At 37.9% G+C, this 12537-nt stretch overlaps 1 protein-coding gene across 1 annotated transcript in view; it reads left to right on the top strand.

The window, feature by feature from the left end:
* CTNNA3 (catenin alpha 3) overlaps nt 1-12537 on the top strand; it is a 927714-nt gene that overhangs the window by 213109 nt on the left and 702068 nt on the right. Inside the window, exon 7 of the mRNA XM_032795284.1 lies at nt 10215-10418. Within this exon, the coding sequence (XP_032651175.1) occupies nt 10215-10418 (204 nt within the window). The remainder of the gene's footprint in view (nt 1-10214; nt 10419-12537) is intronic.

Genomic DNA, 12537 nt, shown 5'->3' with positions numbered 1-12537 from the left:
CTGGTGGATTCTCTGCAGCTTGAGGTCTTCAAACCACAATTTTGAGGACTTCAATAACTCAGTCATGGGTTAGGGGTTGTTATAAAAGTGGATGGGTAGGGTTCTGTGGCCTGCTTTGTGCAGGAGGTCAGACTAGATGATCATATTGGTCCCTTCTGACCTACGAGTCTACGAGTCTATGAGTCAGGCTTGACAAAGCCCTGGCTGGGATGATTTAGTTGGGAATTGGCCCTGCTTTGAGCAGGGGTTGGACTAGATGACCTCCTGAGGGCCTTTCCAATCCTGATACTCTATGATTCTACGAAGGGTACACTAGGGAGGGATGTGGTGGATGGATGTGTTAGGTGGAATCTCTTTCCTTAGAGGTTTTTAAGGTCGGGCTTGGGAAGCCCTGGCTGGGATGATTTAGTTGGGGATTGGTCCTGCTTTGAGCAGGGGCTGGACTAGATGACCTGCTGAGGTCCCTTCCAACCCTGATATTCTATGATACTTGACAGCTTCTTTGTCTTGACCACATTTCTGGATTCTTTATTTAAAGGTTAATTTTATACAATAACTCCTTACAGCTCTTTTGGTAAACAGTAGCTTTTATCAAAAGTTAGTTTAGACTTATTAACTTTCAGGGAATATGTTTTTATAAATGTAGAGATAGATAAATTAAGTAGACCAATATGCCATAGTCTCTCTGAACGGTTATTTCAGTGTTACTGCATCCAGCTGTACTACTTTAAAATTACTATATCAAGTTATAGTGATAATATAGTATTTACCTCTCAATAGAGCAAAAGAGCAAAAGTACAGAAACAAGAGAAGAGCGTGAAAAAAGATTTAGGAGAAATCCTTACCAGCAAGTGCTTTCTCCTACATCCTTCTCCAAATGTATCATAATCTAGTGAACTGGCATATGCTAGTCTTGCAGATAGATCATCATCATCAATTCATTGTGGCTGATTTATGAGCCAGCATCTATATGTTGGTGGGGATCACAGCAGTTTCATTTCACAGAAAGAAAGTAACAGAGTGAAAACTCAGACCAGAACTAGTAAATTATTACTCATTACTCTTATTGACAAGAATAACTCCATCTAACTGGCAAATTGTTAATAGGATTGTGAAGTTTTCTCATCAAAAATAGTACTAGCTAATGTGGGGCAGTCTCCTCTGGCTTATGAAAATTAATCATCCCCTGCCTCATGTACCCACATATTATATACACTTCTTTACCCATGTACATTAACATGCAGCTTTTGCTAGTTGCAATATTTACTCTTTTCCATTTGACATGTCGCATAATCAGACCCACAGGTTTGACACAGCTTAAGATGCTTGGCAAGAAGTAGAAAGGTTTCTGAGTTTCCACTTGCTTAAAGTTCTTTGGTGTTTTCATGGCAAGTAAGGTAGCTATCTGTTCAGAGGACTTAATGATTTATTACAAAATTTGTAACAGTTCTGCTGTTCAACATTTAGTTGTAGAGTTCTTGATTTAGTTTTGTTGCAAAATTTTCTAGACAATATTGGAGGCCGTGACTGAAGTTTCTGAGTGAAATTCTGGCCCAATGAAGTTAATGAGAGTTTTTCCATTGATTTTAGTGGAGTCACGATTTCAGCCCCATGTGGCTATTCTATTGTAAAGGTATCGTGGTTAAGAACAGGTGCAGTATTGAGGAGACTGGGGCATCCACTGAGAATAGTCCAGGAGACTTGACAGTATTGTGCAAAAGAAAAATAAAGTGCCAGTGAAATTATTCGCATTAGAGAAATTTTAAAACAACAAAATGGCAGATTAAGTTCACCCTCCAAAATATAGTACATAAAACAAACAGAACTTCACCCATCAAATAACTAGCTTAATAGTTTGCAGGCCAGAAGTCTGCCTATTTGCTTTCTGAATCTGTATAGGAAGAGGGGGAAAGCTTTGTTATTTAAAGGCACCCATTGTCCCAGCCGTGCAGTAAGAAAGGCAATACACCAGGGATATGGTTCAGTTACGTTTATTAGCTTTATTAACTCACCTGGGTGATATTAGGTAATAAGTTGTACAGCACAGGTCTAGTCGTTCCTTAATTGTTTCCACCTATTTGGGAAGGCTGCCTTCAGCCCTCCCCTTCCAGTTCCAACCAGTTGCTGGGCTCCTACTGCCCTCCCCTTGTTTGAGGGATAATGGGTGAGGGGGTGGGGCAACTTATCTCCTTGCAATATCAGACATAGGGAGCCACAATCATGCTTCCTTAGGGGATGCCTTCCCCTAAGTCTACTTGCAATTCTGGTTTATCGGGTAACCAAATCCTCTGTGGAATGAGTACCTGCACTGGACACCTGCCAAAAAAGGTCCCAACAATTAGCTTGGCTGACTTGAAGGAGCCACTAAACCCTTTCTTCCCACTGTCCACACAAAGCCCCCTGTGCTCAAGGTTGCTTACTCTCTCCTTAACATAGATCACTTCATCAATCATTTGCAGGCCAGAGGTCTTCCTATTTGCTAGCTATACCTCATTGGGAAGGGAGAAAAGCTTTGTTATTTAAAGGCACCACTCTCACAGTAGATCACTGTGTTCCAAGGCTAGTCAGTCTTCCTCGCTTCTCTAATACTTAGCTCACTTAGAAACCAAGAGAAGAGTGTTGGATTCCACAAATCTACCAATCCCTACTAGAAGGGAGATATGGGCTTCTCCTATTCTCACTTCCTAAGAGGGGCTAAAGCAGTGTTTCCCAACCTGGAAGGAAGGTTCCCAGACTAACGAAGGTAGGGTTCTCTGAATTATTCAAAAGGTAGTGCAAATGTTGCAGTAGCAAAATGGTTATTTGTATTTCACAATTGAATGGTTCAGTATATATTAGTTGGAAATCAACTATTTGTTATAAGTGAATTACCTCTATGTTAATAAATCAGTAAATACTTAAACATTATTTACTAATTGTATATGCAATTTGCAAAACCCTTATTAGTATGCTAGTTATCAAAGTATACGCTTTTTCCTTTCTCTCTCATGCTGTGGTGGGCATTGCCTACATAAGCAATCAGCGTAATTATAACCTAGGTAAAGCGGTGATTAAACATCTGTGATGCAGAAAAACATAGATCTCACTTCTGAAAACTGTCTAGGTGCTGCTTTTTAAATTTTTCAGTCACATGGTCTGTAGGGGTAACTGCTGAAAGGTTAGTTTCCCCTGCCTTTTAGGGTTCCTCATGACACTTCTTACCATATAAATTCAATTAGTTATAGTACATTTCCTCGATTTCCTCGAAAGTAGAATGATACTTAACTGTTGTCACTGCATTAAATTTAGCTGATTTTTGATTAATCATAGAATCATAGGACTGGAAGGGACCTCGAGAGGTCTTCTAGTCCAGCTCTCTGCACTCAAGGCAGGATTAAGTATTATCTAGACCATCCCTGACAGGTGTTTGTCTAACCTGCTCTTAAAAACGCCAATAATGGAGGTTCCACAACCTCCCTAGATAATTTATTCCAGTGCTTAACCACCCTGACAGGAAGTTTTTCCTGATGTCCAACTTTAACCGCCCTTGCTGCAATTTAAGCTTCCAGAGATTAAGGATAACAATTGTTCTCCCTTGTCCTTGTTACAACCTTTTATGTACTTGAAAACTGTTATCATGTCCCCCCTCAGTCTTCTCTTCTCCAAACTAAATAAACAAATTTTTTCAATCTTCCCTCATAGGCCATGTTTTCTAGACCTTGAATAATTGTTGTTCTCCTCTGGACTTTCTCCAATTTCTCCACAACTTTCCTGAAATGTGGCATCCAGTACTGGACATAGTACTGCAGTTGGGGCCTAATCAGTGTGGAGTGCTGCATTCCCACTTTGGATTGCAGCAAAGATGCTGACTGGCAATTCAGATTGTCTGTTAGAGTGGTCTGGGGCGTTTGTGAGGTTAGGAGAGGTTTTTCAGAAGTTTATGTAGTTTATAAAAGTTCATAAAACTCTTGTGTTCATGTGGGTATGACTGAGTGAGTAAATGGATACTACATTTATATCCACATTAGCAGTAGACCAAGACAGCAAAGTAGAATGCTAAAACCCATGATGATTCTGATCTTGAAAATAACCTCTTTAAATCCCAGCTTTTGTCACAAACATCTCAACTACGAAAAAGCACAGAGCCCTACAAAAAAAAAAAATCACAAGAACATGCATCTTGGGGAACTTGCAGGGGCTTGACATCCACGGGGATGTCCAGTACCTCTGAGCTACTCTCTACATTTTCTCCCACAACTCTTAATTTGCTGCTTGCTCCCATGACAAACTCTCCCAACTCCAATGTAGTAGCTGGGTTTACAGTTTGGAACATGCATAAAATATTAATGTTGTCAGCATTCTATGAAGGGAAATTCCTGCAGCTTTGGAAAGAAATTATACCATGAACAAGAGCACACATACAAAATAGGAAATGACTGCCTAGGAAGGAGTACTGTGGAGAGGGATCTGGAGATCACAGTGGGGGAAAACAAGCTAAATATGGCTCAACAATGTAACACTGTGGCAAAAAAAAAAGCAAACATCATTCTGGGATGTATTAGCTGGAGTGTCGTACGCAAGACATGAGAAATAATTCTTCCATTCTACTCCACATTTTTGTTCAACACATTTCCCACAGCATAGAAATAGTGTAACATTCCAAATATTCGTTAAGCAATAAACCTCAAGCTCACATATTCTGCTCTAATACTCTCAAGTTGCTCGAGAACTCTCATGGACTTGTGCCAATTCAGCTTTATCCCTTATTATTCATTAGCAGATATGAAATTTACTGAGCATGACCCCTCCATAACCTCACTACATAAAATAACTTGTTTAAAAGAGGTACTGCTTTCTACAAGTCCTACGGGCTGCACTTTTCAGAGCCTTGGTATGTAGTTTATGTTCTGCTCTCTACCTGGAAATGAGAGCACATCACCTCAAGTCCTCAAATCTTCATTGGTGTCCTGTTCATTTCAAGGGTGCTAGGTTGCACAGATCAGAATCACAGGTAAGGTGTGTATACAGAGGCAGATCAAAGCTAACTTGCATTTTTGTATGTTTAAGCAATAGAGAAGCTCTTTTCCTCACCTCTCCGTCCCACGATATCATCACAGTAGCTTCAAAAATTTCAGAGAACAATTATCCCCCAAACACAAATACACACACAGAGATGGAAATTCTGAACATTGATTTTAATGTTTGGAAAGACTATCACTATTAGACTATCAATATTTGAAACAGTTGAAGTGAAGACTAAATATTCAGAACCATCAAAAAGTGGTTACTGCTATTGTTTAGTTTCTGAGAATAGAGCCTAGAAAGTTACAACATCTGAAGCTAGATTTAACAATTTGTTTCAGTAGGTGGCAGGATACGATGATGGATGGGATGATTTCAGTAGGTTTTATATGCATCCAATAGAGGCAACCTTCAGTTAACTTGGAAAGTGCCAATATGTAACTTTAGTTGTTTTTTAAAACCAGTGTCCTTCTGTTTAAATATACATAATAATATGGACAGGAATGTATGTACACATATGTGGTAAAGAATAAGACACAATATTCTAATGATGAGGGAAGATGACTGTTGTGTATCCAATGACCAAAAATATTCCTAATGAGCTAATTTTTTGTCAAGTTTTAATTATCACTGCAGCCCTTAATTATTTCCTAATTAAAAGAGAAAATAGAACTAAAGAGATACATATTGAAAATGTTGATCCTTCAGATGTTAAATTCACACAAACTTCAAAATATTAACTGATCTCAGACAGCTGAGGATATAGTAAACTTAACCTAATTCCATGTGTCTGCAATACTCAATCATTTGCAAAGTGCTGTAAAGATGAAAAATTAGTACCTCACAACACGGGATTTTAAAGAGATCATGAGCTCAGTAAGCAACAGCCAAGGGACATAAATGTACATTGTAACAGTTATGATAGTCTCGTTTGCTGCATGTAGTTATAGTGGGGAAATGATATCACCTCCTATAGATAAGGTTGCATACTCTTCTTCTTATAATACTCTTTCCACAATCTCAGAAACTTCAAAATCCACCAATTGGACTTCAAACTTCTATGTTTGTCCTGTACTGAAGGAAATTCCTTTGCAAAGAATGGGTTAAATGCCTCCAGCAATTTTAATGATTTAAGAAAGAGGAAGAAAAACAAAAATCCCATTTTTTATTTTAGTAAAAATTCTAAGCATGTTTAAAAAGGCGATAGTAAGAATGAGCATGTTCTGAAATGTTAGGAAAAAAATCATGATAAATTTGAAAAAACTATACCTTACTAAAATACATCTTTGATTTCCCCCCTTCTCTCTCATTCCTAGAGCTCTCTTCCTACACTCTTCCATATGTTAGGCTGCTAAGGCAGTAATATCACAGACACCTCTTGAGCAGTTGGCCTACCTTTACTAAAACAAAGTCACAGGTGCTTTCTTTCTTGAGGGTTAAATTTAAAAAAAAAATGTTTTCATCCTTCCATGAACTAGGAAAGGATATTCCCAAAGCTGTAATAAATACATAAATAAATAAAAAATCAGGTTTCACAGCAAGGATTTCAACATCTTGCCTGGTTAAGTCTAGGCACATGAGGTTTAATTCATCTAGCAGCCACATCCAGTATGCCTGTAGCTTTCAGCATTTCAATTGACTGCATAACAATTGTAGTACACGGTTCTCAGTTTCCCAGTCTGACCATCTTGGTTTGGGTTGATACGTTAACAGCTCTAAGTCACAGACTTCAGCCTTACTGGCTCATAAGGCTCTCACTCTTTCAGAACCACCTGATTTAACAAACTCAGGAAAGCTGTTTTTATATGGCCTTTCCCCTGTCCTGATTGGACCAGACTGTGCTTTCCTCATCAAGCCTCACCAGGTTTTTCACGGTCAAATCAAGACAATTTCTCCGTATCCTGGTCATGGCAATCTCTACTAATTACCAGGTATCAGCACTCCAAGTCTGTGGAACTCATTTCATTCCCAATGAGAGTGAAAAGGAACTAGATCAGGAAAATGCTGAAACATAACCAGACAAAGGTGGGGAAGGAGAGTACTAGAGCATGATATTTGAGCTTGAGGTTTATTGCTTAAAGCATATTTGGAATGTTACACTATTTCTATGCTGTGGGAAATGTGAGTTGAATGCTCACTTTAGTGCAGTGAGAAGAGGAAGACCTAGATTGGTCAGAATTCCAGAATAGATCAAAAATACATTTGTTTTTAAGGGGATCTGCAAAACAATTTTAAAAAATATTATACTGGTAGTCTTTTTAAAAGTTGCATAAAGAGGGCCTAGTGATTTTTTCTTGCTCTCCCCAGCCCTTATAAATATTTGGAAAATTAAGTCTAGATTTCCCTGGTTTTGCTAGAGGATCTCCTAGCTTTCTAAAAGTAACTCAGCATTCCCGTTTTCAATGAATATGAGAATCGGTAACAGACTTCCCTTCTCTAAATCATTCATTAGTTATTGAAGTTAGGTGTTAATGAGTTTTAAAATGACTTACTAAACACCTGTCTCCTCTCAATAGTTCACACTTTTATCTTGTGATGCCATCATGTCACTATTTCTCTGCTCTTAGAATTCTCCAGTCAAGACAGGACATGCATTTCTAATGTAAAACATAAGCAGAAAAAATGACAATCTTCCATGACTTTGTTAAATATCAAAAAGAAGCCCAATTATCTTTCCCGTTTTATAGGTCACCTTTAAAAGTCTGTAAAAAGTGGACTGACTCATGTTGGATAAGTACAGGAATGACTTCCCCTTTCAAATACCACATTTGATTAAGGAGCTCAAGCTCTTAGTAGGGGTCTGGACTTAATTTCCTTGATTTGGGCTGGAGACCAATTTTACTTACTTTGGCTTCAGCTTCTACTCTTCTCTAGGTTTTTTTTATAGTAGTTCTTTTGTTTTAAACATGTACTCAGTTTGCCTTAATGGTAAGAAGCTACCAGCATTCCCAAAAGACTAATATTGAACAAAAATTAGGAATTATAATACAGGCTAATATTTTGCAGCTTTCCCATTCAGCCTCTTGAAGTGGCAATGCTGCATTTTTGCCCCCACAGAATCACAGAAATGTAGGGCTGGAAAGGACCTTAAGAGGTCCTCTAGTTGACTCCTAGCACTGAGACCGAACAAGTCTACTAGACTATCCCGGACAGGTGTTTGTTTAACCTGTTCTTAAAAATATCAAATGAAGGAGATTCTGCACTCAACCTTGGAAGCCAGTTCCAGTGCTTAAATATCTTTATAGTTAAAAGTTTTTCCTTATATTGAACCTAAATCTACTTTGCCTGTTACTTCTTGTCTTGGGCATGAAGAACAATTGATCACAGTCCTCTTAATAACAGCCCTTAACATATCTGAAGACTTATCAGGGTTCCCTCCCCAAGTCATCTTTTTTCCAGGCTAAACCTGCCTAGATTTTTTAACCTTTTCTCATAAACCAGGTTTTTCTGAACCTGTTATATATTTTTGGTGCTCTCCTCTGGACTTTCTCTCCAATTTGTCCACATCTTTCCTAAAGTGTGGTGTCCAGAATTGGACACAGTACTCCAGCTGATGCCTCACCAGTGCTGAGTAGAGCTGGAGGACTACCTGTTGTGTCTTGCATTCAGTGTTCCTATTTATATGCCTCAGCGTGATAATAGCCTTTTTGGCAACTGCATCTCATTTTTTTTGATTCTCATTCAATTTCTGATCCACTAAAACCCCAAGATCCTTTTCAGTAATACTACTGCTTAGCTGTTTATTCCCCATTTTGTAGTTGTGCATTTGATTTTTTTTCCGTCTTAAGCATAGTAGTTTTCACTCGTCTTTATTGAATTTCATCTTGGCAATTTCAGATCAAATATCCAATTTGTCAAGGTCATTTTTAATTCTAATGCTGTCTTCCAAAGTGCTAGCAAACCCTCCCTGCTTCATATCTGCACATTTTATAAGCATACTCTCCACTCTATTTTCCAAGTCATTAATGAAAATATTGAATAGTACTGAACCCCAGACTAACCCCTTCAGATCCCTCCTAAGCATTCTTCTCCCCTAGCCCCCTTTGACAGCAAACCATTGGTAACTACTCTTTGAATATGGTCTTTCAGTAAGTTGTGCATCCATCTTATCGAGACCACATTTTCCTAATTTGCTTATGTCAAAAGCATTACTAAAATCCAGAGATATTACATCAGTAGACTAGTAACCTATGTAGTGCTGTGTGTTCTAAAATCAGCAGAACCCATTCAAATAATCCAAGATCACATCTTTCAACTGTGGGCAAGCACTGCTGGCTTCTTTTTTGTATTCAGAGGAGACCCAGATCTCTGAGAGTGCAGTCGTGGGAGCTTTTGAACATCCCCAGGTTTTAAAATGAAAAAAAATCCACTATTATAAAACCTTGTGCCCAGGGAAAACATTGTAGAAGGATACTAAGTATTAAATAATAGTATTAAAATTACTTATAGTGCCATAAATGTACACAAGCAATTTCTAGCTTTTGAGAGTTTACAATCTAAAGTAGACAAGACAAAGACATCATGTGGAGGAACAGTTCAGAAAGGGGAGGGTAAGGAAATGGAAGACTTATGGCCCTACTGAAAGGAGTTTCAGGGAAGGAATTGAAGGGAGAGAGGAGTTCGGTAGACAAAGGGTGAAATTCTGCTCCATTTAAGTCAATGGCAAAACTTCCAGAGGAAGGATGATCTAGTGGTTAGGGCTTGTCATGAGACTTAGGAGGCTGGATTCAGTACCCTGCTTGGCTACAGACTTCCAATGTAGCCTTGGGCAAGTCGCTTAGTCTCCCTCTGCCTCTGCTTCCCATTTGTAAAATGGGATTTTTAGCACTTCCTTACCTCACAGAGGTTTGGATGAATGCATTAAGTATTGTGTGTGATGTGTTCAGACCTCACAGGGATTGGGGTCATATAAGTACCTAGAATATGGTGAAATGCTATTTGAGGGGAGGAAACTAGTAGTAATGTAGGAGTGGGAGCACTTTATAATCCAAAAGGTGAGGATGAAGATCGTGAATTTTGATGTCAGTGAAAATATTGAGGGACAAGGTAGGTCTAGTTAGAGTGGTGGAAAGGAAAGATGCCTTGAGCATCATTATTTTGTATATAGTTGAATGGTAAAATAGTGGTAAGAGGGAAGATTGGAAAATAGAATGTTACAATTACCCAGGCAAGAGCTGACCAAATCATGGACATTTTTTCAATTTTTTTTCTAGAGTTTAATCATATTGGATCCACTTACAACGAATGAAGAAAAAATAAGGCCATCACTAGAGAAACGTTTGGAAGGGATTATCAGTGGGGCAGCACTGTTAGCTGACTCTTCCTGCACACGTGACTTTCATCGAGAACAAATAATCGCAGAGTGCAACGCCATCCGCCAAGCTCTTCAAGATCTTCTGTCTGAATACATGAATAATGTAAGTGACCAGTTTCTTTCCTGTTGTTTTTTGTGTGTGCTTCAAAGCACATTTTTTACATTGCCATGCATTATGTGTAATCAGTCTGGTAATCACCTGTGCCTTTTGTCCTTTAACTTTAGTTTTAATAATACAGGCTACTTATGTATTTATTAGAGTGCCACAAGTAGTAGTTCTCATGCATGTATGTGGTACACAAGGTTGGGTAACATTTTTTGGATGAATAGTTTATTAACCAAAAAATGCAGTTTCAGGTAGACTGAAACTACTTGCGAAATTGGGTTAATTCAGTGAATAGTTGGCCTGCACTCCCTCCCCCTTCCCAAACTGACGTTTTCTAAACACAATGTTTGACTTTCCATTTTGAAATGACATTTTGTTTAGAATTTTACCTCCTTACGTTTAAAACAAAGGAGAGAGAGAGTAAAAAACACTTCACAATGAAAGAAAATGAATAAAACAAAACAAAATCCTGTTTCATGTTGACCTGAAACAATTTCTCTCCCCTGAGATTTCTTGGTTTAGCCACTGAAATGAAAAATTAGTATTGCTCAGTTCCACTGGTACACTAAGGGAAAGCCAACTATTCATCTTCAAAATGAACAAGATTTATCCTGTCCCAGGCAAACTGTGAAATATCTTATCTTACAAATGGAGGGATATGTAGATTACTTTATCTGTGCTGTAGGTGTCACAGAGATACTATGTTTCTTTGAATGCTGGGACTTTCTTTATAATTTTACTTCCTGGTTGTCTCTTAGAATTTGAGGACTGGGATTCTAGGATTTTATATTTATTTCTACAACATGCAGCAAATTTTATGAAGTTTTGCTTTGCGTTAAAATCTGACTAATCCATTTCCATGTAGTCTTAACATAAACATTCAGGCAGTCGTAACTGATCAGTATAAGAACAACAAGCTGTACATGTTGAGATCCTTTAAATGCAAAATTGTAAGGCATGGAATGTTGAGGAAATCCAGAAATCTGATTGCCCAGGATGCTTTATAATGTGTCTGTGGTAAATCTTTGAAAAAGTGATAGTTTTTATAACTTTTTTTTAAAAACTTATTTTTAGATCTGAGTAACTAGTTTGATTCATAGCTAAGTGCACTGCCAGACACAAAAAATAAAGTTGGTAGGACGGATACCATTAATATGAGGACAGTACATTAACATCATGGGTTTCTTCTGGAAACAACATAATCATTTTCAGCAGACACACTGATCTTATCTAAAGCTACTTCGAGATGATGCATCTGACACAGTCCATTGAGGGGATGATTGTTTCTCCTTATGGGAGCTGAAATTGTTTTCTTCTTTGTAGGTACTGCTAGTCGACATATGCAAGATCATTCTGTGTGTGTGTGTGTGTTTGTGTTTAACCTCAGGATAATAAAGTAGAGAACTTTAAGAAAATCTTTGTATTCCCAGGTGTGAATCAGTCTCACAGAGATTATACCTGCTGATCCCTTCCTCTAGTCATTTATTATAGTTACAGAAAATCTACAGCAATCTTAAATTGTGTGAACTCAACTTGATATTTCAGGCTTGAAGTCTATAAAGATACTTTTAGTTCTGATTCTTTTCACCATCAGCATTAATTTGTCTGAATCTACAATGAACCGTTAGCCTCTCTGGCAATACTTTCTGAACATGAGTAAGAAATATATTTCTTTCTTCAGCTCAGTTTGAACTATAATCATTGTAAAATGCACAAAAGATTTAAAGTAATCTTAAAACATTTGTGATCCCTCTTAAAAATAGCTTAGAGTTAATTTGTGACTTATTGTAGATAATTCTTCAGTGAGTTGTTTAAATATAAAAAGATAAGAAAAATTCTGTCAGTGTTTTATTATTCTTTTCAACATTATTGCAGAATTATGTTGAGGCCTGTTGTTACTGGATGTGATGATAGAAGCACCCTTTTATTCAAATTATTAAGGTCACTTTTGTCTGTTCTCACATAGTAAAATGCAAAGAAAGGGCCCCAGTGTGGCAAGGAGCTCTGGGTGAATAGACTTGTGTGCCTGTGCAGAGCCCCACTGATTTCTGATACTTTGATTTCAGTAGGGCTTTATTTCAGAAGGATCTGCCATTGCAGATATCATTGCTGGACA

Source organism: Chelonoidis abingdonii, chromosome 15 (assembly GCF_003597395.2).
Source record: "Chelonoidis abingdonii isolate Lonesome George chromosome 15, CheloAbing_2.0, whole genome shotgun sequence".
Lineage (NCBI taxonomy): Eukaryota > Metazoa > Chordata > Testudines > Testudinidae > Chelonoidis > Chelonoidis abingdonii.
Note: the sequence above shows the minus strand (reverse complement) of the source record. Positions and strands in the feature narration are given on the sequence as shown.